Source organism: Crocuta crocuta, unplaced genomic scaffold, assembly GCF_008692635.1.
Source record: "Crocuta crocuta isolate KB4526 unplaced genomic scaffold, BGI_CrCroc_1.0 scaffold162, whole genome shotgun sequence".
NCBI classification, from domain to species: Eukaryota; Metazoa; Chordata; class Mammalia; order Carnivora; family Hyaenidae; genus Crocuta; species Crocuta crocuta.
In genome coordinates, this window is record NW_027529433.1 from 5,937,601 (window position 1) to 5,952,934 (window position 15,334).

A 15,334-nucleotide genomic window follows, 5' to 3' on the forward strand; every position below is an offset into this window, starting at 1 on the left:
TTGACTTAACAACTAAAACACAGTCCAGAGGCTCAGTCAGTTGAGCGCCTAACTCTTTGATTTTGGCTCAGGTCATGATCTCACGGTTTATGGGTTCGATCCCCATGTCAGGTTTGTGCCAACATTGCAGAGCCTGTGTGGGATTCTCTCTCCTCTGTCCCTCCCTGGCACTCTCCCTCTCTCTCTCTCAAAATAGATAAACTTAATAAATAAATAATAAATAAATAAAAGGTATTGCAGCTTCCCACTTGTCCCTTGGGGCACACGAAGCCCACCTTTGTGTTAGGAGGTCACTCGAGCAGAACTGTGGAAAGGTGCACATGAAGAGGAACAGAGGCTTCCTGACAACAGCCAGCACCAACTTGTAAGCTCTGTGAGGGAACCACGCTGGACGTGGATGGTCTAACCCCAGTCAAGCCTTCAGATGACTGCACTCTCATGAGATCTTAAACCAGAACTTCTGGCTTAACTATTCCTGAATTCATGACACACAGAAACTGTGAATGTTAGTAAATCTTTATTATTGTGTCAAGTCATTACGTTTTCAGGTACATTAATGTATAAATATAATACACAGGATAATTCCTCTTTTACTTAAAAAAGCATATTGGTACGCAGGCTCATACATGCATAGAAAATATCTTAAAGGGTACACAAAAGGAGTACCTTGGTTCTGACACAGTGTGCAGGGAGGGAATACGTTCACTTTACACTGTATGCTTTTATATACACTTGTTAAGAGGGACAAACACAATGGCGGCCCTTTCCAAGCCTACTCGTCCTTCATGTTTTCCTTGACTTTTTTCTGCTCTCAACATCTAACTTTGGAACAGGCTAATATTCTTTAAATGCTTTCCAGTGGCCCAAATACTGAAGGATTGGTTTGTTTAGTCTTTTTTAAAGGTTTGTTGTTGTTCTTTTTTATTTTGAGAAAGAGAGAGAGCATGAGCACATGAACATGAGTGGGGGAAGGGCAGAGGGAGAGGGTGGGAGGATCTCTAGCAGGCTCTGTACTAAGCACGGAGGCCGATACAAGGCTCAATCCCATGACCCTGGGATCATGATGTAAGCTAAAATCAAGAGTTGGACGCTCAACCAACTGAACTACCCAGGTGCCCGTTTTGTCTTTAGTATGAGTGCATTTCACTGAAACACCAACCACATGAGAAGACTACTGCTAAGGTAGGAATCCTGATTTGATTATTTGCATTTAATAAGCAATAATGTTGCAATAACTGAGTGTGGCGTGATCAGATGAACCACTCACACTGCTGCTGGGTGTGGAGGTCTTGCCTGGAGTTCACCATGGAGCCTGTAGGCTGGGGCAGTGGTTTCTGCAGGAGGTGGCCTGTAACTCGAGTTGGGCCTAATTTCTCACCAATAAAGATGGGGCCTGGGAAATACTCCACAACATGACCAACTGGTAGAGGCAAGGGCAGCTCATACCCAAACCAGCTCAAACTCTCCTTCAGGAAAGAAAGGTGTGGTCTGAGTGACTCCAATTACTTCCATTTAGATAAGAACCATCTCAGTCAAGTTTCCTGGCTTGAAAAAAAAAATGTGGGACTTGGGGCACATGGGTGGCTCTATTGGTTGAGCGTTGACTCTTGATTTTGTTTCAGGTCATAATCTTGTGATTTGAGCCCGACGTCGGGGCTCTGAGCTGGCAGTGGACAGTGTGAAGCCTGCATGGGATTCTCTCTTGCCCCCACTCTCTGCTCTTACCCCACTTGCATGTGTGCGCTCTCTCAAAATAAATAATTTTTTTTTTTTAATGTGGGCCTTGATCTTTGTCTAGTTTCTAAGAACTGGGGGTGGGTGGATGACACATGCCTCTGACTAGGTGGAAATCAGAAACTTCCCTCTAAAAGAAGACATACAGGGGCACCTGGGTGGCTCAGTCAGTTAAGCGACTGACTTCAGTTCAGGTCATGATCTCACTGCTCGTGAGTTCGAGCCCTGCTTCATGCTCTGTGCTGATATCTCGGAGCCTGGAACCTGCTTCGAATTCTGTCTCATCTCTAGGCCCCTCCCCTGCTTGTGCTCTCTCTAACATAAAATAAAACATAAAAAAATTTTTTAAAGGAAGACATCTAAACTCTGCAGCACAGACCCATAATTTTAATCGAGACTGGGGGCAGCAGTTGCAAACTTAACCTTTGATTCTGGAACACAGTCCAATCCTTTCAAGGGCCTCCAATGAGTTCAAGTTCCAGGAAGAAAGTTGTAATCACTAAACTATGCATACTGATGAGATTATAGCCCCAGGATTTATGGAAGTCTTGATAAGCAGGAAATTAGTTGGTCTGCAACTGCTGCTGAGAACTACAGGGACACCAAGGAAATATCCACGGAACAACTCCCAACAAAGCCATTCACGTTAGTGCCCAGCCCAGTGGGACGCGAATCCACACGGGCTTACAAAGTAAGAAGGTCCTATTAATTTGAATAGAGCCAGTGGAGGGCAAAATAGTCAAATTTGCAGATAGTTTAAAAAACTTGGACCCCAATAAGAGAGTAAACATAGGAGCAGAGACAAACACATCCAGGGTGCTTCCCAGCTGGGGCCCGAGTTCCTCATTTATGTCCAGTATGGCCCAGGGGCTTTGGAAGCCCCTCTCAAAGGCAAAAGAAATGTAGTAATTTGAAAAGCTTTTGCTTCAGCAAACACACATTCTTATGATTCTAGTGCTCCAGTCATTTCTTTTATGCTTTTTTAAAAAGTTTATTTATTTATCTTGAGGGGGAGGGTAAATGGGCAGAGAGAAGTGAAGAAAGAATCCCAAGCAGGTTCCACCCTGTCAGTGCCAAGCCCAACACAACTCAATCTCCATGAGACTGTGACTGGAGCGGGAATCAAGAGTAAAACAAACCGACTGAACCATCCAGGTGCCCTTGTATACTTTTTAAGGCACAAACATGTGATGAAACATGAACCAAAAACAACACCCCTCTTCTATAGGGCCCTGACCACATTAACAATTGTCCGTACATGGAATGCTACCTGGTCATTAAAAATAATGAGGAAGATGAGTGGCTCAGTTGGTTAGGCATCCAACCCCTGATTTCAGCTCAGGTCATGATCTCCTGATTTGTGGGTTCAAGCCCAGCATCGGGCTCTGTGCTGACAATGCAGGGCCTGCTTGGTATTTTCTGTCTCCCTCTTTCTCTCTGCCCCTCCCCCAGTCACAATCTCTCACACTCTTGAAAATGAATAAATATTTTAAAAAAACAATGGGGAAGATCCATATTAACTGATTTCTTAGTTAATACATATGCACATGTATACATATACATATATTTCTTATTTTAAGAGTATAATATACATATAGATTTTGTAGGAAAGTTATTACAAAAATGTGTTTCCTTTGGGAGATGAGAATGGGCATGGGTAGGAAAGTAAATTTTCATTTTATATGTTCTTGTTCAGTTCGATACACCAGCATGTATTATAAAAATGACTAACAAAGAAATGGCAAATACCAAAGTAAGTTTTTCACGGGATCAGCCTATGGGCCACAGGGCCCCTGAGGGCCCTCTGTTTCTGCTGCTTGTTTACTCAGTGGCCACCATCTTTTGGTGTCTTACCTGTAAAATGAGAACAACCTCAGCCTGCTGGGAGACTCAGAGTGGAGCAAGCCAGGAAGGCGGGGTGTAAACAGGCAGTGAGGTGGAAAGGTGCAGATCAGAAATGAAATCTCATTAGCAGTCAGAGAACAACAGCGACAATGCTACATACTACTTGTGAGTGCATGAATGCACCAAGCACTTCACCCCCACAACGCTGTAAGGGGAATACCATTATTCTCACCTTACAAAATGAGGGAAGTAAGGCACAGAGAATGATCTTCCCTAAGCTCACAAAACAAGATATGACAGGGGCACTTGGGTGGCTCAGTCCATTAAGCGTCCGACTTCAGCTCAGATCATGATCTTGTGGGTTCATGAGTTTGAGCCCCATACGGGCTCACTGCTAATCAGCACGCAGCCTGCTTCAGATGCTCTGTCTCCTTCTTTCTCTGCCCCTGCCCTACTCACAGGCTCTCTCTCTCTCCCTCTCAAAAACATATAAAGATTTAAAAAGTGTATTTAAAAATTTTTTAAAGTAAAAAAAAAAATCCAGCAAGATATGATGGGGTCAGAATTCAGCCCTGCCTGTCAGCTCAGGAGTTAACTCTGTTAGCCACTAAGCTGTGCTGCTTCAGTACCAAGTAAAACAACAATAAGATTTTGTTTCTAGTCAGGTTAGCAAAATTCCAAAACACCGATAGCTAAGTGTGGGAGGGCATTTCGGGGAACAGGCGCAAAGGTACTATTTTGGCAGAAATACAAATTACTGAAGGCAATTTGGTGAGAGATGCTAAAACTTAAAATGGTCATCTAACTCCTGACCTGGTCATTCTACTCAGACACGTATCCTACAGAAATACTCACAAAGATGTCTACACTGGTGTCCAGTGCAGCATTGTTTTAATAACAACAACAAAAAAGAAAAGCCTTCAGGAGGCATCAGTAGGGAAATGACATCACAATATACCTCCAAACTGAAGTCTGTATACTTCACAAGTTTTTCTAATGTTTAATTTGAGAGAGAGAGAGAGGGAGGGAGGGAGAGAGAGAGAGAGAGAGAGAGAGAGAGAGAGAGAGGGAATGAGTGGGGGAGGGGCAGAAAGAGAGGGAGACAGAATCCTAAGCAGGCTCCAGGCTCTGAGCTGTCAGCACAGAGCTCAACATGGGGCTGGAATTCACGAACCACGAGATCATGACCTGAACTGAAGTCAGACACTTAACTGACTGGGCCACCCAGGCACCCCAAAGTCTGTATCCTTTAAAAATAGAGGTCAGCCCATAGACACAGACCTGAAAAAAATTCTAAAATGTCAGTTGTGAAAACAACTGTCACCAAGCAGTATATACAGTATGACCCTGTTCATCTAAGAAATACAGTGTGAGCATCACATCATTTCTTTTTATAGGAGCGACGCTGGGGTTTCCCTTCTCCCATGCCCTCCCTCAAAACTAACCCACAAAACACACAACTCAAAAATAAGTTGTAAAAACCAGGGTCATGTGTTACTTATAAATCACTACAATAAAATTATTTCCAAAAAAATCACAAATACAACAGCTATAAATTCAGTTTGGGGTAAATGCCTCCTACATATATTGTGAATCACATCTCTTTAGCATTCTTTTCCAAACAGATGTGGTTCAAATCCAGTGAAGGCATTACAATGTCATATTTGGCAGCAAGTAAATAAAACTGACAATAAATAGTCCAACTTTAATTATGAAAAATACTAAGTGGCAAATGCCATTCTTACTTTGAAACCATCTGTAACTCAGACTACCGGAAGATTCTGCATCAGTATAAAGTTACACACAATTTGTATCTCCACCTTTAAAACCTCCACTGCATTTTCCTTGTAGTGATAAGAATATATACAAAACCTCAAAGGACTGATAAATAGCTGAAAGCTCTAATGAGACAACAAACAGATTTCATTACAGGCTGTTTGTAAAAGACACTCAAAGCACTATGTGCTTCTCCTTGGCACCTTGTCAAGCAGAAGCAGCACCTGGACCAAAGGTTCTCGTGTGTGAGCACACGCAGCAGAGGCTTGTTAAAATGCAGGTTCCTGACCCAGACCCTGAGCTCTTATTCCTGAGTCTGACAAACTTGCATTGTAAACCAGATCGACGATGAGGTGGGGCGGTTGGACTCCACTGAACATGCTCGTTCTACTGTCCAATACTAAGAGGCTGCCATTGGTTGGAACAGAAGCTCCCTTGACTTCGGAGAGCTTTACCATTTTAGTTTCCTCGCCTGTAAAGTTAGTCAATTGGTCTGATCATCTCTGAGGGCACTGGAGCCCTAACAGGGCTGTCACTGAGCCCAGATGTAAAAGAAATGTAGTCTCAGTGAAGAACCGTGTCTTCACGTGGATGCTAGTTTGTACATGTTACCAAGTTTCTGTTGTTTCACCGTCTTCTGAAAAGTTTGCTCTGTTGGTTGCACTTCCGGGAGCATCAGAAAGAATTCTAAAACTGACATCTGCATTAACTTGAGGGACTTTCCTCACGCAAACAGGGAAGCTCCCAGTAATCCCGAGAGGTGCTGCATATACATGGTAGTATGTGGTGAGACCTGCTTAGATAGGAACCAACAGAAACATACCCACAACATCAAGCAGGTTCTAAATCCTCCTGTAAAACAACCAATAGAGAGGCTGCAAAAGTCAATAGGAGGCTTTAACACTGGTTGAACTTGAAGAGTAAGAGGTGGATTTCCTGGAGAATTTCTTGGATGTGAGGGATACTTGCATCCGCTTTACAGTACGAACACTTCGACAAAGGAGTGCGTTCTTCGCATGATCCCTGAAGTCTTGTGAAACAAAGTAATAGACAAAGGGGTCAATGCAGCTGTTGAGGGTGGAGAGGCAGAGGGCTACAATGTACAGGGCGTAGACGTGGCTCTTGCTCCAGGTTTTAATCAGGAAATAATGCACCACAAGCAAAAGGTTACTAGGAGTGAAGCAGACCAGGTACATGGCCAGGACAGTGATGATGAGTCTGATGGCTCTCTTCCTCTTCTTTTCCGAGTTTTCATCCATAGTAGAAGATCGGAGTGTTCTGATCATTAGCACATAGGCAGAGGCGGTGAGGAAGGCTGGGAACAGAAAGACTCCGATGGCCAGAGAGAGGAAATAATTGAACATGTCCCCTACCAACACCTCCTCAGGCAAAACATCATGGCAGGTTGTGATATTAAGGGCTGGAATGTAGACAGTCTGCCTCACGACATACAAGGGTATGGTAACCAGCAAAATCAGCAGCCATATCCCCAGGGATATCCCAAAGGCAATACTTGCCTTCTTCCTGGGGTGCACCATGGGGTTCACGATGACCCAATACCTCTGCACACTGAGGCAGGTCATGAAGAGAATGGAGCAGTACATGTTGCCATAGAAAAAGCCAATGAGTACCTTGCAGAGAGCTTCCCCATAAATCCAGTTGTTGCCATGTATGTGATATGCAATCTTCAAAGGGAACCAGATCACAGACAGGAGGTCTGCCAAGGCTAGGCTGGCCATGTAAACCACAGCAGGGTGCTTTTTCTTCGTTCGGAAAAGAAAGACCCACAGCGCCATGCCATTACTGGGCAAACCAATCACAAATACAATTGTGTAGACAATTGGGAGAAAGACAGTAGTCAGCTTTCCAGTGAGGACAGAGGTAGAAAACTCATCCACAGAAAAGCCTGGTTCCACTGTAACTCCTTTCCCAGTGATGTGAGATGAGCTATCAATCTTACCAATAAGACTTCTTCCTTTAGAGGTTCTATTGGCTCCTGCAGAAGAGAGGCAAGGCAGACAAGACAAGGGTCATTACAGAGATCAGTCTTTCAGCAGTAATGCTGGTTTATTTAAGTAAAAGTACTTTGAAGCTGTCTTTTTGTTTGTTTGTTTTTAAGTAAGCTCTATACCAAATGTGGGGCTCGAACTCACACCCCCAAGATGAAGAATGGCATGTTCTACCCACAGTGCCAACCAAGTGTCCCTAAATAAAAGTACTTTAGATAAGGACAGAAGGAATATACAAAATGCTTACAAGGGCTTGCTTTGGGTGGTGGAATTATTGGGGTTTGTTGGTTTCTTTGTTTTTTACAATGGGTATTTTTTTGGAGGGTTGTGGGGTATATGTCAAATAGAACATTGATTTCTATTGAATCTCAAAAAAATTGACGGTAATTTATTTTTACAAACTACCCACAGTCATTAGCTCCTAACTGAAAGGTAGCCCCTAAAATGTGTGTGTTTAGTGTTTATTTATTTTGAGAGACAAAGAGTATGAGGCGGGGAAGGCAGAGAGAAAGGGAGAGAATCCCAAGCAGGTTCCAAGATGTCAAACCCAACCTGGGGCTTGATCTCACAAATCACGAGATCATGACCTGAGCCGAGATCAAAAGTCAGAGGCTTACCTGACTGAGCCACCAGGCACTCCTTAACTGTTGTTATAATGGCCATCCATCTCCCTCTGGCTGTGAGATGAAATCCAGCCTGGTCCTTGCCAAAGTCCAACATAGGGAGATTCCCAGGAACACAAGGTACATTCCCTCTCCACCCATAAGGACAGCTCAAGCCTTGGGCAGGGACTCCCCCCACTTCTAAGTGGGCCTCCTGGAGACCTTCCAATGGAGGCCAGCTGGCAGGCAAGTCTTCTCGCCTCAAGGTCACTGAACAGGTCAGTGCACTATTTGTATTCAGACAAATTTGTGCTCTGACTTTCAAGCAAGTACCATGACAAGCTTTAACAACTTATGCTATCAGTCCCATATTGGCATTAAACTTAAGAAACCACAAACAGATGGCATATCCGGTCTACATCCTGCCTAACCAAGTGCTCATGGAGCTGAAGAAGAAAACGAGGGACAACTGGATGACACAAATTCTGAGGAACAGGTCTTCATCGCGTAGAGAAAATATAGCAAATTCCATCATAATGTGCCAGGGAGGAAGTTACATTAGTCACAAGTTTATTTGATAATTTTTATGCTTTGTCATTACCTTTTCCTCCCCTAGCTTTGCACCATGTTCAGCAAGATTGTTCACTTCTCTGGAAGTTTGTCTGATAAGTTAGCTCAGGTGGAGGAAAAAGGGGTATGGAGACCAATACCTCACTTTTCGTTTAGTGTAGTGTATTGAAAGGTAGCCCCCAAAATGAGGTGTCCATGTCCTAATCCCTAGAATCTGTGATCATTATCTTCTTTAGAAAAATGATCTGGGGAGCCTGGGTGGCTCGGGTGGTTACGTGTCTGACTTCAGCTCAGGTCATGATCTCATGGTTTATGTGTTCAAGCCCTGGGCTGGGCTCTGTGTTGGGCTCTGTGCTGATGGCTCAGAGCCTGGAACCTGCTTTGGATTGTGTCTTCCTCTTTCTCTGCTCCTCTCCTGCTTATGCGCGTGCGCTCTCTCTCTCTCTCAAAAATAAAATTTTTTTTTAAAAATTAAAAAAAAAAAAAAGGAAAAGGATCTTGGGGAGTCTGGGTGGCTCAGCAGGTTGAGCAGTGGATTCTTGGTTTCAGCTCAGATCAAGGTCTCAGAGTTTGTGAGTTCGAGCCCTACACTGGGCTCTATGCTGACAGGGAGCTTGCTTGGGATTCTCCCTCTCTCTGCCCCTCCCCAGCTTATTCAATCTCTCTCTGTCAAAATAAGTAACAAACTTAAAAAAAGAAAAAGGACCTTTGTAGATGTAATTAAGTATCAAGATGAGAGAATCATTCTGGATTAACCAGGTGGGCCCTAAATCCAATGACAAGTGTCTTTATAAAATAAAGGCAAAGGGGAGGGGGGGNCTCCCTCATCGGGCTCCATGATGACAGTATGGAGCCTGCTTGGGATTCTATCTCTCCCTCTCTCTGCCCCTTGCCTGCTCGCTCTCTTTCTCAAAAAAATAAATTAAAAAAATATATAATAAAAATAAAGGGAAAGGGAGATTTGAGAGAAAGAGAAGAGAGTACCGAAAAGAGAAAACAATATGAAAATGGAGGCAGAGGCTGGAGCACTGCCAGAACCAGCCAAGGAAGCTTCTCCCTCTCCTCTCTCTGCCCCTCTCCTGCTCATGCTCTGTCTTTCTCAAAATAAATTAATAAACAAGGTCACCAGCTTGTGGCGATTGTTATAGCAGCCACAGGAAATTAAACACTTAAGATAGACTGATCTCTTGGTCTTATTTCTTTTACACTTTTTAAAAAAGAATATGAATTATCTTTAAATGAAAATAAGAGAATATTGCTAAATATTATTCTTCAAATACTTGACTAAAACATAAGAAACATTCTAAATGGTAACCCAGTTCCAGTAGGTATGAGCTATAATAGAAAAAAAAGTTTCACCAAACAATTACTTTCGTTACACAAGCTACACTCTAATACTTTCTACTGGATTCTAGTTCATCCTTACACAGAGCTAGTCACCACCCTCTACAATGACTTCATAACCCATTTACTTGTTTTTCAAAACCAATTAGCAAAGTAAACAAGTATGAAGCACCTCAAGAGACCAGTTTTTTTTTTTTTATTAACAGACAGATGAGATGTCTCTGGCTTGCTCCTTGCCCCTCTCAAGGGCAAGGGTCTCTGTATGAGATTATAGGTTTCTTTAATTCTAGGACCATGTCATAATTTTTTTTCTAGTTCCCACAGCCCCTGGCATAGCCCTGGACATAGAGCAGGTGCTCAATACACCTGGGATGGACAGAGAGGCCCAGCTAGGCACGCCACTGAAGGAGACAAGGGAGAATCAAGGGCTCTCCTGGCCTGATCCTGTTAGTAGCCAAGCCTCACAAAGACAGGGGCACAGGCCAGGGACTATGGAGCACAGCTCTACAAAATACAGTAACTACCTGAGTACCAGTAAGTGCTCCTACTGGGGGCTCTTCTCATGTGTCCGCCATAGGTCCAACACTTTACATGGATTAACTTACTTTCACAACTACCTTGTGACGGAGGTACTATTATAAAAGACCCTCCTTTTATAAATGTATAAATTGGTACACAAAGAAATGAGGTAACTTTCCCAAGGTTAAACAGTTGTTAGGTAGGAGTTGGGTTTCAACACCAAGCAGTCCATTTCTAGAGTCCATGCTTCTGAACTCTATACCACATTGCACCTGAGGCCCTGACCTGAGCTCACATGTTGGAACCCTTGGAGACTGAACTAACTATGCCCACTCCGCATAGTTTTCTCAAACAGAAAATTTTGAAGGTAAAATTTTACCATTAAAATATTTTTTGGAATGCTTACCCATTTTTGAGAGAGGAAGAGCGCATGCGAGAGAGCACAGGGGGAGAGGGAGACAGAGGATTCGAAATGGTCTCATCACAGACAGCACAGAGCCCAATGTAGGGCTTGAACCCACAAACTGTGGCAATCATGACCTGAGCAGAAGTCAGATGCTCAATCGACTGAGCCACCCAGGCGCCCCAAATGTTACCATTTTAAAAATGACTCTCTTTAAATTAGCTCCTTCTCTAATAATTTATATATTTATTTGTACTAATATCAACATGCTTAAAGCCCTTCCAGAGGTATAATTCTCTGTTGGTCTGTAAAATGTTCACGAACTCTACAGAGAGAGAGAGTGGGTCAGAGCTGGTAACTGACTGGTGGACTGTGTCCTGAGGAACTCTGCCATTCAAAGACCTAGGTCCTCCACCCTGGACACAGCCCACCGAGACAAATCCAGTGAGTTAGCCTGCATTTCTGTAGGACTGAGCCACCAAGATTTTAGAATTACCACAAAGAAAACTCAACTTTTTTTTTTTTTACTATCACAAAAAATTATATATAGCTTGCTTTACAAAAGGGAGAAAAATCTTGACATTGATTTCCATATTTAATAATATCACAAAAATGATAACCAGACATTGTGTGCCTAAGAAAAGAAGCACCCATGGAGTTCAGTGGGTTGAGCATCTGGCTGTGGCTCAGGTCAAGATCTTGTGCTCTTTGAGTTCGAGTCCCACATGAGGCTCACTGCTGGTAGCACACAGCCCACTTCAGATCCTCTGGTCCCCTCTCTCTGCCCCTCCCCTGCTTGATCTCTCCCTCTCAAAACTAAATAAACATTTTTTAAAAAAGAAAGAAAAGAAGCACCCATGAAGCTAACCTTGCAAAAACACAACAAACCTGAATCTGATCAAGCACCTGGATCTACCACCAAATTAATGGAAAGGAAGACAACAGGAAATATTAAATAACACCACAAGTAGGGAGCCAGCAAAATCCAAACTGTGGAAACTACTACAGGATAAAGGACTTAATCTCCTCAAAATATAAATTGCAAAGCAAAAATAAAATAAGAGAGAAAGAGGTATGGAGAAGGGACTCAGAGATTAAAAAATTTAAAAGACCTATCAACCTATGTAATGTGTAGTGGGCCTTATTTGGATCCTGATGCAATCTATTGAAATAATACTTACGTAGGGTTCTGGCTGGCTCTGTCAGTATAGCATGTGAATCTTTTTATTTTTTTAATTTTTTTTTTAATGTCTTTATTTTGAGAGACAGAGAGTGAGCGGGGAAGGGGCAGAGAGAGAGGGAGACACAGAATCCTAAGCAGGCTCCGGGCTCTGAGCTATCAGCACAGAGCCTGACGTGGGGCTCAAACCCATGGACTGTGAGATCATGACCTGAGTCGAAGTCGGACGCTTAACCAACTGAGCAACCCAGGCACCCCGAGCATGTGAATCTTGATCTCAGGGTTGTGAGATCAAGTCCCACGTTGGATGGAGAGCTTACAAAAATTTTTTTTGAGTTTACTTATTTATTTTTTTGGGAGAGAGAGGAAGAGAGAGAGGGAGGAGTAGAGAGAGAGGGAGAAAGAATCCCAAGTCAGCCGTGCACTGTCAGCCCAAAGCCAATGCAGGGCTCAAACCCACAAACCGATAGATCATGAACTAAGCCGAAACCAAGAATCAGTCGCTTAACTTGACTGAACCACCCAGGTTCCCCCCACCAAAAAAATTTTTTTAATAAGAAAAAAGTACTTATGACATTTATGAGACAATAATTTGAATACTGACTGAATATTTGATTATGTTAAGGATGTATTTTAAGTGGCTATGTGGTTATGTGTGAAAATGAAATCTTCATCTTTTGTGAATACATACTGAAATATTTTAAGATGAAATTATATTTGGACTCATTTCAAAGTAACACAAGGATTGGAAGCTCCAGATACCGCTGGTGGAAATGTAAAACGGTGCAGTCACTGTAGAAAATAATCTGGCAGTTCTCCAAACGGCTAAACGTAGAGCTGCCTTATGAGCCAGCAATTCCTACTCCTAAGTATATGCTTAAGACAAATAAAAACACATGTCCGCACAAAAATGTGTACATGGATGCTCATAGCACTGGCATAAGCATCAAAAAGTGGGAACAACCCAAAAGTTCATCAGTTGAAGAATGGACAAAATGTTGTCTATGCACACAATGGAATATTAGTTCACAATAAAAGTACTGACATATGTTACAACATGGATGAAACTTGAAAAGACTATGTACAAGAAGCCAGTCACAACAGAACATGTAGTGTATGATTTCGACTACATCAATGTCCAGAATCGGTAAATCCATGGGCAGAGAGTAGAATAATGGGTGTCAGCAGCTGGGGAATGGGGCAATTGGGGAGTGGTGAGATATTCTTTTGGGGTAATAAAAATATTCTAAAGTTGACTGTGGTGACAGATATACAACTGTGAATATCCTTCAAGTTAGAGAACTGTAGGTGAATTGTATAGTATGCAAATTATATCTTTAACAAAGCTGTTAAAAAAAATATGGCAGGAAGGAGGCTAGAGCACAGTGAAGCTGAGTGTGGGATTCACTATAATCTTCTACCTTCATATGTAAATTCTCCATAGAAACAAGCACATACAAGGTCAGGAAGGTTCATTCACAGAGATCAAAATCAAAATCTGTTTTCAATAAGAACACTAAAATAAAGAGGGGAAAAAGAGTAAGAAACAATTTTAAAAAATAAAAAGGGAGGGAGAGATTGAGAAAAATTTCCTGAGAACATTCCAACATATAAATAACCTTGAATGGTCTCAATCAAAAATACCATACATGGGATGCCTGGGTGGCTAAGTAGGTTGAGCAGCTGACTTCAGCTCAGGTCATTATCTCACAGTTCATGGGTTCGAGCCCTACATCAGGCTCTTTGCTGACAGCTCAGAGTCTGGAGCCTGCTTCGGATTCTGTGTCTCCCTCTCTCTCTACCCATTCCCTCCCTGCTTGTGCTCACTCAAAAATAAACAAACATTAAAAAAATATTAATTAGAAATAAACAGGGGCGCCTGGGTGGCTTAGTCGGTTAAGCGTCCGACTTTCGCTTAGGTCATGATCTCACGATTCGTGGGTTCGAGCCCCGCGTCGGACTCTGTGCTGACTGCCAGCTCAGAGCCTGGAGCCTGTTTCAGAGTCTGTGACTCCCTCTCTCTCTGACCCTCCCCTGCTCATGCTGTCTCTCTCTCTCCTAGAAATAAATAAAACATTAACAAAAAAATTAAAATAAATAAATAAATAAATAAATAAAGTACTGGCTATAAAAACATCCCCACTTATGGGCTGTAACCAACAATATTTGCCCAAGTATGCAAGAATATACACTCATAGACACTCAAAGCAGCACTTACCACCCCAAATGTAAAAGGGAAATAAGCAATGTTCATCAGCCCCTATTCCTAACTGACCATATCCCCATATGGTTCCTAACATTAATAGTAGACGCAATACTTACTATTCAATAATACTGAGATGCAATTGATAGTTACAATATACTATCAAGTGAGAAAAACACCTGACAGAGCAGTATGCTCCCATGCGTATAACAAAATTATAATTTATTTACAAAATGCTGAAATCTAGGATACTAACCAAACTATAAACAATGGCCATTATCTGTGGAGTAAAATGGGTGCAGAGGGGAGAAGTGTCTTTTTTTTATTTCACAGGCCTCTATGTTGTTTGGATTTCTTTTTCAAAGGAGTGTTAATTAGTATGATAATCTTTCTGAAGATCAGTTTGGCAAAACATCAAAAGTTAAAGTGTGCTTGTCCTAAGACCTATCAATTTACTTAGAGGAATTTGCCCTGCATATATACTAGCTAAAGTTCACAGAAATACTACTAGGTACAAGAATATTTACTGTGATATTGTGTATCATGGCTAAATAAAAACAGTCTCTGGGTACCTGGCTCTGGGTATCATGGCTCAGTCAGTTAAACATCTGACTTCAGCTCAGGCCATGATCTCAAGGTTTATAAATCTGAGACCTACATCAGGCGCTGTGTCAGCACAGAGTCCACTTTGGATCCTCTAACCCCTTCCCTCTCTGCACCTCCCTGCTTGTGCTCTCAAAAATAAAAAAAAGTAATCATAAAGTTAGTCTCAATAACTATTAAAAAGGAGACCAGGAGGCACCTGGGTGGCTCGGTCGGTTAAGTGTCTGACTCTTAATTTCGGCTCAGGTCATGATCTCGCAATTCTTGAGTTCAAGCCCCGCATTGGGCTTTGTGGTGACAGTATGCAGCCTGCTTGGGATTCTTTCTCCCCCTCTCTCTCTGCTCCTCTCCTGCTCATGCTCTCTCTCCCTCTCAAAATAAATAAATAAACTTTAAAAAAAAGAAAAAAAATGCATTTAAAAAAAGAAAAAAAAGGAGACTATTTTGGGGTGTCTGGCTTGCTCAGTGGATACAGCATGTGACTCTTGATCTCCAGGTAGTAAGTCCAAGCCCCACATTAGGCAGAGAGAATTGGGGGGGGGGGGG

At 42.4% G+C, this 15,334-nt stretch overlaps 1 protein-coding gene across 1 annotated transcript in view; it reads right to left on the minus strand.

Moving 5' to 3' along the window:
• Nucleotides 1–498: 498 nt before the first annotated feature.
• The window catches only part of F2RL1 (F2R like trypsin receptor 1), a 20,216-nt gene continuing 5,380 nt past the window's right edge, over nucleotides 499–15,334 (minus strand). Inside the window, exon 2 of the mRNA XM_077759907.1 lies at nucleotides 499–7,351. Within this exon, the coding sequence (XP_077616033.1) occupies nucleotides 6,240–7,351 (1,112 nt within the window). The 3' untranslated portion in view covers nucleotides 499–6,239. The remainder of the gene's footprint in view (nucleotides 7,352–15,334) is intronic.